The sequence below is a fragment of the Balaenoptera musculus genome, chromosome 1 (genome assembly GCF_009873245.2).
Source record: "Balaenoptera musculus isolate JJ_BM4_2016_0621 chromosome 1, mBalMus1.pri.v3, whole genome shotgun sequence".
In the NCBI taxonomy this organism is placed as follows: Eukaryota; Metazoa; Chordata; class Mammalia; order Artiodactyla; family Balaenopteridae; genus Balaenoptera; species Balaenoptera musculus.
Genome location: NC_045785.1, coordinates 17,820,632 through 17,839,725, shown reverse-complemented (window position 1 = coordinate 17,839,725; position 19,094 = coordinate 17,820,632). Strand labels below are relative to the sequence as shown.

Here is a 19,094-nt window from a genome sequence, read left to right as displayed (position 1 = left end):
TTTACAGAATAAAAATAACTGCCAAGGATTGACTTCAATCGAACCTAACACACTAGCAAAGGAAAAAAACATCTCAAAAGTTAAAACCATCTTTGAACACACAAGTTTGCACTATATTAACACACTAGTTGAGTTTCTTACTTAATCATCTCACAGATTTAATGTTTACTGAACACCCATCCAAACTGCCAAGCACAAAATCAAAAGTAGAAAAGGCTGAGTCCCTATTTTCAAAGGGCTTATAATCTAATTGGGGAAAGATGAAAAATATCCAGAAGGAAACTTTTTTTTTTTTTAAAGGAAACAAGAAACACACACTTGGGGGAATCAGGGAAGCTTTTCCGAACAAATCCAGAAATTTGGATAGACTGGGGTGGGGGGTGCGGGGGACGGTGAAACCACAGCATGGTTCAGAACATTTACAAAAGCAAGGAGAAAAACCACAGACATGGTATGTACGAAGAATCGCACACAGCACCCTGCTTAATGAAGGAGATGATCTCAAAGAGCAGTGGGAGACACAAAGGATAAGCAAAAATGGGCCACTTTCAGGGCCAAAATTTAAACTTGATCTTAATAGTAATGCAGGAGAATAGTATTTTTACCAGGAAAGCAACAAAACAAGTTATATTTTAATCAGTTTGTACTAGATGGATTAGAGGAGAAAGGTGATCTAGATAAAGGAGATCCAGTCGAAAGACTACTGAAATAATCTAGATGTGAAGTGAAATCCAGCAGAATAAAAAGGTGACAGTAAAAATGGACAAGGTGAAGAGGCTGTGCACAGGAAGACACATGACTTTACAAGAGATCTGATGAAAGAGATAAGGGACTTTCAAGATGACTCCAAGCTTCCAAAGTTCAGGAGAATACTAATACAATGGAAAAAATGGGAAATCTGGGAGACAGATTAGTAAAATTAAATGGAAATACTCTAAAGATGGTTGGAAATTAAAGACTAGAACTCACAAGTGAGAATGGGTATAACAAATTTTAAATCAACATGGAGGTAAAAAAATTTTGAAGCAGCTGTATGATTAATCTCATAAGGAAAGTCACAGTTTCAAAGAGGAATTGGTCAACATAAATGATTAAAAAAGTAAAAAATAAGAAAAAAAAATGAGAAAAATGAATTATTGGTGACCATCACCAAGTCGTGCTGCCTTCCTGTCCCTGCTGTAGTGAGAGGTGGCTTAAAAACACCTTCAAGTATACCACTCTTGCTTGATACATCTCTTTCCTGCTAACTTTTTGACTATGATTTTTGGCAGAAGAATAAATGATCTACAGCAGCTCAAAGAAACGCAAAGCTAAGTAAACTGGGCTCAGAGAGGCAGACTAAACTAGCCTGAAGGAAGAGCCTCGGGGGTTCCTCTGAAGCACATTAGAGGCATTTTAAAACACCTAACACCGATCAATACTCCCCAACAAAATTAACCAAAACGAAACCTCCAATTAGAGCAGCAATTCTAGGGTTACACTGTCGTTTAAAATAATGAACTGGGACTTCGCTGGTGGCGTGGTGTTTAAGAATCTGCCTGCCAATGCAGGGGACACGGGTTCAAGCCCTGGTCCGGGAAGACCCTACATGCCGCGGAGCAACTAAGCCCGTGCGCCATAACCACTGAGCCTGCGTTCTAGAGCCCACGAGCCACAACTACTGAGCCCGTGTGCCACAACTACTGAAGCCTGCACGCCTAGAGCCCGTGCTTCGCAACAAAAGAAGCCACCGCAATGAGAAGTCCATGCGCAGCAACAAAGACCTAACACAGCAAATAAAATAAAATAAAATAAAATAAAGAACTAAAATAGATAGCCTTAAAGTCTAGAAAGCAGGAAAACAATGCTTCCTGAGGTAGGAGCCTGCCTGGAATTTTCTCTCTGTACCACTGGAGGAGCTGTAGCACTGCTTTGCTCCTGAACTTAACACTGGGGCAGAACTGAGAAGCTCAGTAGCAGGGATCCTATATAAAAGAAAGTAAAAGCCCTACAAGCTAGGGAAGAAAGCAAAGGTTTTGTAAGCCAACTGAATGAACTGACTTTTTCACATGCTATTTCCCTCCACATTCCATAGACTTTCCTTACTTATTTTGTTGCAAAATCTTGGTTTGTAGTTCACTTTTCAAAATGTTGCAAAGAAAGCCCACAATTCAGATGCTATGTTATGTTGCTCAACTGCCAAGCTTAAGCTGTGTTTGAGTACAGGTAGTTTTTTAAAAACAAAGCTTATTTTTCTAGTTATTTACCTGTTTTTAAAAAGGCCAATATGGAACTTTATTCTGGAGCTGCTATTAAAAGAACCATTTTAACTTTTCACAACTGATAACCATGAGTGTATTTCCCAACAAGAGAGTCCCCTTTTCCTGCTTATGTAACAGTTTTTCAGAACTCTGGCTATCTATATCTTCCTGGGCTATGATTAGAGGCTCCTTCCACCTTAAACATGATTTGAGTCTACAATGCTATGAAAAACATACAACTTCTTAGGCTTTAATTAATCATATGTATTCGTCTATCTTCAAATATCAGAAGATGCTAAAAAACAGCAAAAGCAAAAATAATCCTGTTTCCAAATGTTTAAAACCGCTGTGATCAGCAAATATGGCAAAATTTAATGTTATATCTTGATAGTTGATATATGGATTTACACTGTTATTCTCTGAGGAGAGAAAGTCTTTATTAGAAAGTACCAAGATTTGCCACTCCTCCTATGATTTAACATATAAAAGCTTAAAGAACTATTTTGTAAAAAATGATCTATTCACATTATTGAAAATGGGCTACCACATACACTTCCCAGTTTCCAAAAGTGACAGAGTATGTATGTCAACCTAGTCCATTACCTAACCTGATTTCTTCCTGACTAGAACACTGATCTGATGCAACTAGAGATTACCATACTAAGTGAAGTCAGAAAGAGAAAGACAAATACCATATGATATCACTTATACGTGGAATATAAAATATGACACAAATGAACCTATCTAAGAAACAGAATCATGGACATAGAGAACAGACTGGTGGTTGCCAAGGGAAACGGGGTTGGGGGAAGGATGGAGTGGGAGGTTGGGGTTAGCAGATGTAAGCTTTTATATACAGAATGGATAAACAAGGTCCTACTGTACAGCACAGAGAACTATATTCAAAATCCTATGATAAACCATAATGGAAAAGAATATTTTAAAAAAGAATGTGTGTGTGTGTGTGTGTGTGTGTGTATATATACGTATAACTGAATCACTTTGCTGTGGAGCAGTAATTAACACAACACTGTAAATCACCTACACTTCAATAAAATAAATTTAAAAAACAACACCAACCCACTGTATTCCTGGTTCAACTGTGTTTAATAAATGCAAGACATCTGTACACAAAAGTGGAGCCCATATCTTCTCATACGATCCTCACATCAAGCCCCATTTTTCAGATGAGAAAATCCTCAAAGTATCCTGTTCTTCTATTATCCATGATCACACCAAATAAAGGATGGTAGCAAAAGAATACAAGGAGATTACAAAAATAAAGTTGCTCAGCTAAACAAATTACTATTTTGCCTTAATAAAAAATAAGGCAAAATAATCAATAAAATAAAATCATTAAGAAAAGCAGGTCAATCTCTAAAGACCAAACATAACTTGGTAGCATCTGATTCAATGGTTCTTATCAGCCAAAAGCATGAACAGTTAAAAATCAGGGCTCTCAAACTGCTTCATAAAAGCCTACCTTCATTCCTTCATGTTTAAAGTAAAACTTCCAAAATCCAATTTTGGGAAAAACATCTGAAAACAATTTCTGCAGTCTCACCATACTTTGTATATACTTTTATTGTATTGTTTCTTCATTGTTGTCAATTAATATCTGTAACCCTAAACTGGACTGGGAATTCTTTGCAGGAGGACTTAGTCTTCAGCCTTGAACCCTCAGAATCCAGCACCATGCCTGGAACAAAGCACTATAGTTTTACAATTAATGTATGTAGAATAAAGTGAATGAGGAGCTGCACATTTGAGAAAATCTTATTTTGTGTAGAAAATGTCTGTATAAAAATTTTCCCCTCCACACCACCAATCCCCTACCTTGTTGGGTTTCTTTTTTTTTTTTTTTTAACTCTTCCTGTAAGTAAAGAAGGATCTGAATACTTCCTTCCTTTCCACCCTTTCTGCCTCTAAGTCTCTCCACATTTTTACCCTGAAATGTAACATCTAAGAGTATTTTGCCTTCTATTATACATTTATGTATACATCTGTATCTCATACTAGGCTATAAATTATCTGAGAGTGGGGACCATGTGTTGTATAGTAATACACATCTTGGTCCATTTTTAGTAATCTATCAAAATACAAAAATTTTGTTGAATTGATCTAGGTTACCTTTTCGGCCTGTGACATTTTCCCCCAGCTCTCTAGTAAGTTATTCTGGAGCATAGTTCCAAATCAGAACACTGAAATGATGCTATACAAAAAAAAAAAAAAAAAAAAAAAAAAAAAGGTTGGAACTTCCCTGGTGGTGCAGTGGTTAAGAATCCACTTGCCAATGCAGGGGACACGGGTTCAAGTCCTGGTCCGGGAAGATCCCACATGCCGCGGAGCAACTAAGCCCGTGCGCCACAACTACTGAGCCTGTGCTCTAGAGCCTGCGAGCCACAACTACTGAGCCCGCGTGCCACAACTACTGAAGCCCGGACGCCTAGAGCTCGTGCCCCACAATGAGAAGCCACTGCAATGAGAAGCAAGCGCACTGCAATGAGAAGCAAGCGCACTGCAAAGAAGAGTAGCCCCCGCTCGCCGCAACTAGAGAAAGCCTGCGTGCAGCAACGAAGACCCAACACAGCCAAAAATAAATAAATAAATAAATTTATTTAAAAAAAAAAAAAAAAAAAAAGCAAGAAAATTAATCCTAGGTCTGTTTTCTAAATGTATACATCATACTTCATGATGAGAAAATCAAATGATTTCAGGCACTTAGTTGACACTAGCAGGCCAAAATGGCAACATAAACAACTCTTCAGGGATCAATTTCCTAGCAACTTCTACTAAACCTACAAAAGAGGGTCTCCTGCTGGGTATGGGGGCTGTGCACTTGTAGGCATGGAGAGAGAAAAGGCTGGGATGTGCCACTTGAGAGTACTTACAGCCTGATAAACGAAAGTATTCACCTGAACTCTGACCATAACTATGCACGCTGCCAAATCCAGCACTTTTACTGACTGCAATCAGTATGACTGCCTCATAGGAGAGATGATCAGGGTACTTTATAAACAAAGAAATATGAAAATATAAGGACCACTGTACAAATATTGGGACCAACCACTGATTTTTTTCTTTTAAAGTAAGGTCCATCTTCAGCTCTCCTCTGGTCAAATTCTATTACACCGAGTTCTAAAGGATAGTCCAAAAGATTCTGCCTTTTAGATTTTTGCTACAGCAAATAAAGCAACTCATCAAGTTTTAGGTCAATCTCTTGTCAACAGTATTTATGATCAAATTTCACTGAATTTTAAGCTAAATTCTTCTACCCATACACGTACATTTTGTATATTTTATATAAATTTAGTATTTTTACTAATTCAGGTTGCATCTCCTTTTGTGTGATTTTTAAAAATACTTTCAATCTACAGCATGACTATTACATGAACAAGGCCTCCAAATTATTAAAACCACACAGAATTTTTTGTCACAGCAATCTCCCACATCTCATTGTTTTGTAATTTGTTTAAAAGCCTACATCTCTTTCAAACACATACACCAAACACATCCAAAATTACCATGCACAACAGAGAAGAGAGCAAATACTTTGTTTATATTCTCACCAGAATCCTTATTTTAAACAAGGAGATAAAGTGATTCTTCCCACAGTCATTCAATAAAATGGAATATAATAAAGTCGTCCCCAACCAGCTAACAATATCTAACAAAATTGATTTGAAGAGTTAATCAATGGTTAATGGAAGCCTTTGAGTTTCATTAGCGTATTAGCACAGCACTGAGCCTGGAAAAATGGTACGCATACAGACACATGCACATACATACGTATATTTCAAACATGCTTCTGATGTCTCTATTGAGAAATCCATTAACGTGAAGACGTCTTAAGAAAGGCATCTTAAAAACCCATTTCAAATTTCATTTTATTTATTTTAGAGTAAGTTTCCATACAAATCTTAAGCTATACACAACTAAGCTACTTCTAACCCCAAATGTTAGAGTTCCTAAACAGGAATCCCAAACCAGAGTTCCTAAACAGTAATCCAATACAAAATTTAAATCCAGGAACTACCAGTGAGATTTTTCTGCAAAATTTCAACTGCTGAAAGGCAGTGAAGGGAAAAAAACTATGTTTTGTATGAAAATAAAAAAGCGAAGTGCTAGCAAATTAGTTAACTTAGTAAAACCTCACTGAGGAATAATCTAAGGTATACAGGGTAACAACTGAGTCAAGAAGGGAAGAAAGCTTTTCTCCAATAGAAAGCTACTTTAACAGAGCGGCAATTATTCTAAACCAGTATGTAAACTCCAACTGAGATTTTACTCTATTTTATAGATGCTCCACTATTATGTGATACCACTAATAACCAAACACTCAATTCCAAAGACAACCTGTTCAGGCTCAGCTGCCACTTTTATCTTGATAGAAAAGGTACTGGAAAACCAAATAAAACCATCGTTTGTTAAAACAAATATATTCAGAAGTGTATAGTAAATATAAAAATACATGGAAATGTTTAAGAAAACAAATTAGGTGAATTTTAAACATAAGCAGCAATATTTAGTATGAAAAATACATTTACCCATGTGACCACCACAGAACTAAATGCCACATTGTTATAATTAAAAACTGACAAATCTACAAACAGTGTTTAACCCAGAACAGAGAACTTTTTCCCAATTAAATAAATCCAAACAGAAAAAAACCCAAACCTCCTTTTTTTTTGGCCACGCCGTGCAGGCTTGCAGGATCTTAGTTCCCAGACCAGGGATCGAACCCGGGCCCAGGCAGTGAAAGCGCCGAGTCCTAACCACTGGACCACCAGGGAATTCCTGAAACCCAAACCTCGTTTCCCAAAAAATTCAACTTTGATATTGAGAACATTTTTCCACTGATCAAAATCCAGTAAACTCAATTACCAAAATAGCCTAAATCATCTCTCCAATCCCAGTCTCTTTACTCCTTTACTTTGCCCTTATAGAGCACATAGACTGATTTTTCCAAAACACGCATTTTGGTACAGCACCTTCACTCAAAAAACCTCAGTGTTACCCATGACCAGATCCTCCCAGTGCTTAAAGGACATCAAGTTCAAATTCCTTAGCCTGGTAACCAAGGCTCCAACCTTCGTTTCTGGCCTCCTCTTAGAACTCTCCTAGAGGAATCTTCTCCAGTCAAATCATTTTACCCACTGACTTCAGAATACCTCGTGCTTTCATAATTAACAAAATATTTTATTCTTCTTAAGATTAACACTGTGGAAAGTGAAGCAAAATTTTCTAAACATGTATAAAAGCCGGTAAGAATGAAATGTATTCAAACCTTATATATTTTAAGAGAGTAAGTTAATGTCTAGTTATCACCTAAAATAACTGAAAAGATTTGGTAAAGAACCAGACCCACATCTTCTCTCAAGATTTTAAGATACGCATATGGCAAGGCTTCCATTCAATTTTTGAATGAAAACTTAAGTGAAAAAACTAGTTCGGATAAGACAAGAGATTTTGGAAACCCTGGACAGTTTCTACATACTTGAACTTCCCTGATAATATTTATTTACCATGAGGACCCAAACTATTTCTAAATTCTGCAGGCCAGTAAGCTACCACTACTTTTCCAGGGTAAGTATTCCCTAATTCACCCTACAAATGTTTAAAAAAATGTTTTTGAGTTGTTTTAGAGGAAAAATAACTTTATTTTCATAACCACAAATAATTGGTAAGTTTCGGCTGTTACCAGCACACCTCTGAGCACTGAAGATATCCTAAACTTAAGAAACAAAACTTTAATTTTCTCCAGAATATTAAATAGTTTAAAACTTAAACTAAACCACTGGATTAAAATTAACTAGAACATAATGGCATAAAGACAGTTCCCCAGATCCTAAATCCCTTTGCTAAGATATTTACTTTTGGGGACTTCCCTGGTGGCGCAGTGGATAAGACTCCATGCTCCCAATGCAGGAGGCCCGGGTTTGATCCCTGGTCAGGGAACTAGATCCCACATGCATGCCGCAACTAAGGACCCTGCGAGCTGCAACTAAGGAGCCCGCCTGCCGCAACTAAGACCCAGCACAACCAAATAAATAAATAAATAAATAAATAATTTTTAAAAAGATATTTACTCTTTGTAGGAACAATATCTGACATTTATGGAAGAAGGAAAACAAAATAAAAAGCCTCTTTCACAAAAAAGAAAACACCAAGACTTGGTTTAAAATTTTCAGAGGACAAAGTGTATATCAACTTGATACCTTATGGTAAATCAGTTTCTTACTGGAGACACTGACAACTACACAAAAAAGAGGGTGAGGCAGTATCTGAGATATCAGATCATCTACTGAATAATAGAGTCCTTAAACTAAGAGATCAGCAGCCTCTGGAGCTATATAACAGCTATCAAAAGGATTATCCCCATGTATCTCATTAGCAAATCTACAGCAAAGGTAGAAAAAAAGAAAGGCAAGAATCAAAGTAGAATATAGAAGAAAGGAGTAGAGAGTCAAGGGAAGAGTTGGGAGTAAGGACAGAAAGAAGGGGAGAGAGCTAAATGTAAAAGACTAGGAAAAGGAGGAAAAAAAATCAACAAAAAGAGAGGAGGTGTTGTTGAGGTACATTTGCCTCAGGGACATTACTCCCAAAGGTAATATACCACTCCCAGTAAGTAACTGTCCGATAAGTTATTTTAAGAAAATTTTAGGAAAACCATTCTTAGGAAATCTGATTCCTGAGAAGATTTAAACCCAGAATCTATCTTTTTCTAAATGCTCTCAAACTGTATTCTTTTATTATATTTTATTACAATTACTGTAAATTATAAATTTTTATTTTTGAGTTTTAGCCAGAATCTGTTTGATAAGTTCTAAACCTAAGTTGAAATTAACACCTGATTTGTAATGCTCTCTAAAAGAATTGGTGAGGTGAATGGGCCTGGAGCTACTGGAAATACAGAAAGTATTTTAAGGAGAAGAACTTAGTAAAAACTCAAACTCTTCGAAGAAGAGTTAAAGAGTAGCCATTAATGGCAGAAGATATGAAATATTAATTAAGATTCTACTTTTGTTTGGTCTCTCCAAAACAAAAGGGTATTCCTAATTGGTCTGGGTATCCTCAGTAGGATTCACTGAGGGGATGTTAGTGAGAATTCTTTTAAGATGTTTGAACCTCTGAAAACAGTACTATAGGCTCCAATAATCTTTCAATGTCATAGGGAAGATTGTGTGACCTTAGAATCTCTTCATAACCTTTTCTTATACCATTCTTTTGACTGGAGGGCTCAATAACTAAACAATAACAGGCACTTAAGTCTTTTCTTTTTGACTTCAGAATGTATTTTTATCTTTGTTCACCAGGAAAAGACCCTTTTCAAAACCGATCCACACCACGAAGGTTTTATCTGAAAGTATCTAACCATGAAGTAAATGGCATAATTTAGCCAGAATAATTTCTGAATCATTCTATCTCTAAATTCTGAATCAGAGTTATCACTGAAAGGTTTGGTTCTTCGGGTTTGGCTTTCTGTGCATTTTCTCCAACTTTCCAGCTGCCTTACACAGCCATTATCCTTCTACCCTCATTCTTTACTTTCCTCCTATATGTACAGACACACACAAAAAGAATGTCAGTACCATTATGTATATATGCATGTATATTTATGTGTGTATACATGTACATGTGCACACACACAAAAATACACATGGCCAATATAAGAGTATAAACCAAAGACAAAAAGAACATTGCAGAATAGGAATAAATTCATTTATTCTTATTTCTAAGATAAAACAAAACTGTGGTTAGTTACTACAACTCACCAGATGGTTCCTCAGGCTCACTTTCATTTTCTTCCTCAGGTGGGGCTTGAGGGGGTGGTGGGGGAAGCTTCTTTTCCTTCTCTGCTTTAGCATTTCTCTCTTCTTCTGAATAATACTCGTCTTCTGAGAGGTTGGCCAAACTTTCATCCATCTCTCTGTACTCTACCTATATGGAGATTATACCAGGGAAAGCTAAATACAATGGACATCTAAAGTCAGAAACTCAGTTTGGAACCATCAGTAAATATGAATTGTTTTCTAACTTCAATTTTTAAGGAAAATAAGCGAATAACAAGGAACAAGCTAGCTCATAATAGGTAACCATTAAAAACAAAATCTCTCATGAAATAATCTTGTGTCAGTTCAGATTTAGCCCAAACTATAACTTTTACATCATAGTATTGAAATTCAAATCAATGACTCTGAGGCTCTCTACAAATAAAAATTAATTGTGTGTTTGTGTGTGCATCTATACGTATGTATATATCATGTTCACATACTGGAAGTTTCAACAAAAGACTAAACTAGCCCTCAGTCAGACAAAAATACAGTTAGCTAGAATAACAAGTCTGTCTAATGCCAATCTGTACTTCTAACTACTATTCCACAGGTAAATAGCAAAAGAATTCTAGAAACCAAATTGAGGAGTGGGGAGGGTGGGCAGGGAATAAAAGTTGCAAATGGCAATAGTCAAACTGAAACAATAAAAAGGTACATTTGCTTAAAACAAAAACAAAAACAAAACACAGGTGACTTAAGAGAGTTGAATGATGAGAGCAAAGAATCCTTATTACAACAAATTAAGGAATAAGTCATGTGGAAATGGAGACTACAAGCCTTACTACTAATTCACACAGGTTACAAAGGGGAAAACCAGGTAATAAGTAGAAAGAGGAAGCAGTCTTAATGAATGTTTTATTGGGGGGTAAAGCAACTTAGGATAGGGAAGATTATTATGGACCTCTTTGTTAAAATGTGTATTACAAATAGTCATCAACCTTGGAACACTGTCAAATCATCATTTTGACCCCCACCCTAACAAGGAAGCCCCAGAAACAACAGCTCTCTATTCTGGATTCAATGAAAAGATAAAATGAATAAAATAAAAAGTATTTATTGGAGGTGGAGACAGGGCAAAGACAACATGGCTTCCAAATATAATATATTAGATTTCTGAAATGCATCGTCCTGTGGATTACAGTGAATGTAATCTATTTTAACTTTCGAAATATCTTTGAAATCGCTCCAGATGGCTGGCTGCTATTATCTGTCTTCTTTTTTTTTTTTAATGACATGACCACAGGATTTGGGTGGTGGGGGAGTAGGTAGCTAGGGGAGTTAAGAGTTTTACTGAAAACAGGGATTGGGTTAGAAAATGGAAACAATTATGGATAAATTGAATAGCTTTGACCTGTGCTCTAAGAATTTTATTTAACACTTGAATAATTGTATTTATCTATCAAATACTGAACTGAGAACATGGCACAATGGAGAAAATGATTATGAATGAGTATCTCTGCCCTTAATAAGCTGAAACTCTAGTTGCAAACAAAAAAACCTGATCAGGTAAACATCTCAGAGACTTTACAATAAAATCTCCCAAAAATGCAGATAACAAACTTTATCCTACTTGACTGAGATTAAACTGTTAGGAACAGACCTCAGGATAATGGGTAAAGCAGCAAGGAGGGAAAAAAGTTTCAAAGAGGGAGCTGGGTTAGAAAATGTAATACATGTTTACAGTATGCAGCTTCCTTTCACCTTTTACCCCTCAACAGTGCTTGATCTCTCCCTGTCCCAAAGATTCAGCCCTTTAATCCCCTGCCCATCAATCCTACCCATTCAATCAATAATCACTTAACAAGTGCCTACTGTGGAACTGGGCAATGTGCAAATTCTGAGACAAACACAAACAATAATATACGATCCTCTCTACTGAAGTAGTTCAGCTTTTGCCTAAGACACCATGCCCTTTGAAGGAAAAATGAATCCAAGATTAAAGTTAGGGAAGCACTGCATTCTTTATAGGCCCCCTCTAGGAGAGTCATAATACATGTTAAAAGTACTGAGAAGTTTCACAGCAAAAACAATCTTTTTTAATATTTTTTAATCCAATGTTTTGATGTAATAACTACTAACAAGGAATACACTTGGAAGAGGCTGGTCTAGAGTTCTTAGCTTTCAAGAAAAAAAGGAGATCAGAAAAATACCTAGAGATAGGAGTAAGAATATCTAAAGTAGTATTTAACAACAACAGAAAAAGAACTGTGTTCCACAGAACCCTTGGATTTTTTTGGGATTTCATTTATTAATTTTAAAATGTATTTTTAACATGAGTACTCGTATGTGTTAAACCAAACCATAACCCTTTAAGATCACCAACACATGAAGTTGTACTACTTAGGTAACTCAATTTTGGGTAGACTGAAGAATAAAATTTCTTCTGCCATCTCTGTTCAACTGAGAGAGTGTCCTGAGATGGAAAGACAAGCTAAAAACAAGGAAACAACCTTCTGCACTACCACTACTTGTCAATCAGTACAATACTTCATAAACAAAATACAGAAATTATTGAGGCTGCAACTATTATGCTTAACCTCCACTCTCAAATTTGGCTCTACCAAAATAGCCTCATTGTCTCAAAGACTGACAACTAAAATAAATGTTATAAATTTAAACTTGATATACAACAGGCAAGTAGTATTTTATTTTGGGATTATGCATAAAATTATATTTTGTAAAAATGGATTTCTCCACTTATGAAAAAGTTTAAAAACCATCTGAAAGAATCATACAAACTATAAAAAATAAAAGTTATTCCCCTGAGAAAAAGAATGGATGCTATGAACATAAAGGAGTGGGAATCTTTTATCCCTAACTAAAATCCTCTGAGACTTCAGAGGTGCTACAACTACTTATAACCAAGTACAAAAAGGTGTCCCAACAGGCAGATGAGTCAGTAGGGTACTTGTTCTCACCTGTACACCCGTGACTCTCAAATTTATATCTCTAGTCTCTCCTATCTCTTCCACACCCTTGCTACAGTGATTCATTCACTTCCCAACCACCTTAAAGCTCCAGTCTTTTAACAGTTCTTCCTTGTAATTCACCTAGGGCACAACTGCCAGATTAATTTTCCAAATACACTGTACGTATTTCCAAATACATTCATTTTCCAAATGAATGCCAAAACTGTCAAACCAGCATATAAACTCTCTAGCTCTAACTAGTCAAATTTACCTCTAATCATTTTCTAACACACTAGTCAAAATCATCCCTAAACTCCCTAAAAGCTACTCCCACCTTTTCTGTAAATCCAATGCCTAAAATTCAAGGCCCACCTCCTCTGCAAATTACTCCCTAAGTCTTCCAAACTTACAAATATATCTTTCCCTTCTCTAAATTCTCATAGCACTTATACTTCATAATCTAGTGCAATGCTGTCTGACAGAATTTTCTGTGATAATGGAAATGTTCTCTATCTGTGCTTCCAATAAGGTAGCACTAGCCACCTGTGGCTATTGAGCACTTACCATGTGGCTATTTAGGATTAAATTAAAATTAAAAATTCAGTTCCCTCAATCTACTAGCCACATGGTAAGTGCTCAATAGCCATAGGTGGCTAGTGGCTACCATCCAGGACAGCACATATCTAGTATTTGGCTCTCTACAACCTAGATACAACTCTACAACACTACTGATCCCTCCAACTTATCTTGCTCCTAGAAGAACCTCATTTCCAATTAAATTCATTTGCCCATTGTTCCCAACATTCAGTTGTCCACTCTGGACTCCCTGTTGCTTCTCAAACCACTTTCTATTATATTCCAAGCATTTTTCACTTCCTTTTCTTCCCTAGTAGTACTTAATCACTGGGTACCTACTTACTTATGCCAGACACTGCAATAAGCATTTTATTTACATTATATCTAAACCTAATAATGTTACAAAGTAGGATTTATTTTTCTGAGGAAAAGGAATCACAGGAGGATGAGTTAACTCCAGAAGTCCATCCTTTTCCAGAACACTTTTAAAAATTCTGTCCTTTTTCAAGGCCCAGCTCAAGACCGCCATTCCTTAAGCTGTGTGGTGTTCCCAAAGTCTCAGCCCAATTTAACAATTTCAAACCTTAAATAGTTTGCCATAATGTTAGCATAGACATTCAGAGGTGAATTTATTCTGAAACTAATGAAACTTAAGCCTCAGGGACCCTCAATTGCATGGACTCCTTCCAATACCCTGAACCTAATTTTGATTACATAATTATACATATATTTACTTATTTATATAATTATATACATGTTTATGCATATATAAATTTGTTTTAAAAGAGGGTCCCCCCCAGGGACTTCCCTGGCAGTCCAGTGGTTAAGACTTATTGCTTCCACTGCAGGGGGCATGGGTTCAATCCCTGGTCAGGGAACTAAGATACCATATGCTGCACAGTGTGGCCAAAAAAAAAAAAAAAAAAAGTCCCTCCCCGCCCCCCAAAAATGAATAAGCTCCCAGGCTATAAAATATAGATATATCCCCTGCATAAACTCTTGAGGCAAGGCCTTGAAGCAAGGTCTATCTACAGCGGACTCAGCTTCCATTTTACTCCTTTATGGATACTCTATCCCTTGAGGTCTGCTTCCTCTGGTTCCCAAGACTAGCTATGAATACGTAGGTCTGCTTCCCCAATTCTTTACTTCCTAGTTGCTCACCAAATAAACACATAACCCATTTTTCTTTTGAGAGTTTCAGAGCTAATCACAAAGGAAAATTAAACACAGGAGAATTACAAAGAAATCTTATAGCAAGCCCCAAATTAATCTAGATTCAACACAATCCCAATCAGAATTTCAGCTGCCTTTTTGCAAAAACTGATAAACTGATCCTAAAATTTATATGGAAATGCAAGAGATACAGAATAGCCAAAACAATCTTGAAAAAGAACAAAGCTGGAGAACTCACACTTGTCGATTTCAAAACATATTGCCAAGCTACAGTAATCAGGACAGTGTGGTACTGGCATAAGAACAGAAATATAGATCAATGGGATAGAATTGAGAGTGGAAAAATAAACCCTTACATTTATGGTCAATCAACAAGGGTGTCAATCATTCAAAGGGGAGACAATAGTCTTCAACAAATTGTGTTGGGACAAGCGGATACACACATGCAAAAGAATGCCACGTACAAAAATTAACTCCAAAATGATCATAGACCTAAATGCAAGAGCTAAAACTATAAAACTCTTAGAAGAAAACATAGGAGTACATCTTTATGACACTGGATTAGGTAATGGTTTCTTAGATGGAACACTAGAAGCAAAAGGGACAAAAGAAAAAATAAACTGGAAATCAAAATTTAAAACTTTTGTAATCACCGTATATATAGAACTCTAACTACTCAACAATAAAAAGACAACACAATTTAAAGATGAGCCAAGGATATGAATAGACATTTCACCAAAAAAAGATATACAAATGGCCAATAAGGACAAGAGAAGATACTCAATTCAACATCTTTAGCCTACATATTAAAACCACAATGAGATACCACTTCACACCCACTAGGATGGCTATAATAAAAAGACATTATCAAGTGTCAATAAGATTGGAGAAATCAGAACTCTCAAATATTGCTGGTGGGAATGTAAAATGATGTGGCTGCTATGGAAAGCTGTTTGGCAGCTCCTCTATAAGTTAAACAGAGATACCATACCACCCAGCAATTCCACTCCTAGGTATCATACCTAAGAGAACCAAAAACATGTTCACACAAAAAACTGTACACAAATGTTCACAGCAGCATTATTCACAATAGCCAAAAAGTGGAGATGTCTATAAAATGATGAATGGATAAACAAAATGTGGTATATTCGTACACTGGGATATTAGTTGGCCAGTTAGCTATCAAGTACTGAATGGAAGTACTACAACATGGATGAACCTTGAAAACATGCTAAAGCCAGACACAAAAGGCCACATATTATATGGTTCCATTTACATAAAATGTCCAAAAAAGGCAAATCCACAGTGACAGAAAGATTAGTGAATGCCAGGGGCTGGAGCCAAGGACGAATGGAGAGTGCCTGCTAATGGTATAGGTATCTTTTGGGGGTGATGAAAATATCCTACAATTGACTGTAGGATATTGTGCTGGTTATACAACTTTGTGAATATGCTAATAATCACTGAATTACATACTCAAAAATGGTAAATTTTATGGTATGTGAATTATCTCAATAAACCTCTTTTTAAAAAAATATGAGGGACTTCCCTGGTGGCACAGTGGTTAAGACTCTGTGCTCCCAATGCAGGGGACCTGGGTTGGATCCCTGCTCAGGGAATTAGATCCCACATGCATGCTGCAACTAAGAGTTCGCATGCCACAACTAAGGAGCCTGTGTGCTGCAACTAAGCAGCTGGCGAGCCACAACTAAGGAGCCCTGGTGCAGCAACTAAGAGACCCAGCAGGCAGGTATGCATGCATAAATAAATAAGAGACGCCTCGTTCTCTTAAAAAAAAAAACAAAAAACTGATCATCTGGTTTCTGGCCAAATTTCCTATTGAAATAGTCAAATCAAAACCCAACTGGGCTTCTGCCCTCTATTTCATTTCAGAGAGTTGGGAGTTGGCAACCTATGCGTTGGTTAAACCCCCCCGCCCCCCCCCCCCACACACAAAGACTTCCCTCCTTTATACTTGGAGCAGAGTATTCTTGGAGAGAGATCTCTCAAAACTGGGCAATTCAATCTGAGGGCTCTCAATCTGGGCAACACTCAAGAAGCTCCTCATACACACTGACTTGGTATATCCACTTAAATTATATAGAGATAGAAAACTTGTAATATGCATAAATTACATAATTTAAAATATTTAGTTACTTAAAATTATATGTACATATACTTCCAGCTTTTTCAACTGTACCATGAAATCTCCAGAAAAGGGCCAAGTCTAAAGTCTGTGCCCTGGTACTGCCCCAGTGCCCTGCTCACTGTTGGTGTCACATGTGGTCCTTTGTTTCAGAGGCTGATGACACCTTATCACATTGTTAAGTGTAGGGCTTACATTCCAGTTCCACCACTTACTTAGCTTTGTGACTCTGGGCAAGTTGCTTAAACTGTGTGCCTCAGCTTACTCATTCCTGAAATGGGGCTAGCAAAACCTGCCAGTTGGTGTTTAGCAAAAATAAAAAGTTGGTGACGCTTTGAACACAGCATCTGGCACCCAGAGATGTGAGTCTGTATATACTGTCCTGTGACAAAGCCTTTTCTTGCCGTATATTTACACCTTGACTAATTGATATTAACCCTCTTAATCAGCTTCCTCATTTGTAAAACTCTACATCAAAAGATCGTTGACAAGATAAAAGGACAAAGAGTAAAACTCTCTAGCACACAGCAAAGGGCTCAAAAAAAAAAAAAAGTTCCTTTTTTTCGGTCTTCAAGGCTAAGGCAATTTCTTTAGCATCACCCTACAGCTTCAACGTGCTCCCGGCCGAAACACATAAATATTGCTGAGCAGCTTCCAGACACATCTGTGGACAAACAAATGATATATGTCTCCATCAAGGCCAACCATAACTCCACGTCAGGGAGCCATTTTTTCCCAGTCAAGAAAATGAAAAGGTGTACGAGATGTAAATGAGTAAAATACCCCTCCCCGAGATCCCCCTTTCCCAGGACGGCCCGGTCACGGCATGAAGACGCATTCACCACAGGCAAAGACCTTCCCTTCTCCCACCTCACCCAGCCAGCTAGTGGGGAGGTGGGTGGAGGTCGGTGACTGGGGAGGTCGTGGGGGCAGGGGGCTCAAGGTCCAAGACCGGGGCTCGCGGGGGTGGGGGGTAATGCGGGCTGGACAACCTCGGGGAAGCTTGGCACCGGGATTTGCAGTTCGAGGGCGGGGGTCGGGCCTCACCTTCGCTCGCTTGCGCCGACTGGTCCGTCGCCCCTCCGGAGTCTCTGCGATTCCCGTTTCCATGGGGGTCGCAGACCCAGGCACGACGGTAGGCCCAGCTTGAGGCCCGGCGGACCCCGGCGGCTCAGTCAGGCCCCCGGGGGGCGAGGCCCGCGGGGGCTCCTTCTTGCGGGGAGTGCGCTCCCCGGCCGCCCCCGGCCCGGCTTCGGCAGGGCCGGACAGGCCCGCGGGCGGCGCGGCCACCTCAGAGCCGTTCTCCGAGCCGCCCGCTGCCCCGGCACCGGCCTCCGACCCGGCCGCCGCCGCCGCTGCCGCCGCCGCCGCCGCCGCGGCTGCTGCCTTCTTCCCAGACAACATCTCGGGCCGCCTGGCTGCGGACGGCCGTAAGGGCCGCTCGGTCTGTCGGTCCGTGAGTCCGGAGTCGCCTCGCTTCACCTCACACAGTCCGCGCGCTGCCAACCGCCGCCGCGTATGCACGCGCTAAGCGCGCTCCGCGCGCTCCCGCCGCGCCCGAACAATAAAGCCGGAGACGCCCACGGCCCCGCCCTCCCCGCTGCCATAGAGCGGCGTCCTCGAGGCTAGAGTGGCGCCATGGCAAATTGCACGAAGCTTTCCTAGAGCGTCTCCTTAGCCTTCGGGGTCTGTCCCAGCACGGTCCCCATTCTAGGACTTCTGGGCCAGACTGTACCTCCGAGAGCAACCATTTCCTCCAGGGACTTGCGTGTATTCATAAATTCATTCGTTCATTCACTCATTCATTCATTCACTCATTCATTCATTCACCTACTCATTCGTCAGTTCAACCAATATTTATTAATGCTTACTACGTGACAAGGGTTTAATTATGAAGTTCTTGCTCTCAAAGAGTTTACAGGGGAAAACACTGATATGTAACTGGTAGATCATCGTATTTACTATTCATAATTGTCCTGCTTCGACTGGGGAAATCTTGGAGAGCAAATGAGTTTCGAGGTAATAAAATGGACAAAAGTTAGGAAATCCAGATATGAGTCCAAACGGGATTGCCATCGCCTCCGGGGCTTTGTTCATGCTCTGTCTTATGTCTGGACCCCCTCCCCATTTGCACTTCCTCACTCGCACCTCCTCCCACTCCTATGCTCCCATCCCCACATACATGACAGCTTTCCACTCCAGGTTAATTCTTTCT

At 38.7% G+C, this 19,094-nt stretch overlaps 1 protein-coding gene across 1 annotated transcript in view; it reads right to left on the bottom strand.

Moving 5' to 3' along the window:
- The window catches only part of KDM1A (lysine demethylase 1A), a 63,615-nt gene extending 45,189 nt beyond the window's left edge, over nt 1-18,426 (bottom strand). The window contains 2 exon segments of the mRNA XM_036872598.1: nt 10,016-10,181; nt 17,927-18,426. Coding sequence (XP_036728493.1) covers nt 10,016-10,181; nt 17,927-18,283 — 523 coding nt within the window. The 5' untranslated portion in view covers nt 18,284-18,426.
- Nucleotides 18,427-19,094: the final 668 nt, after the last annotated feature.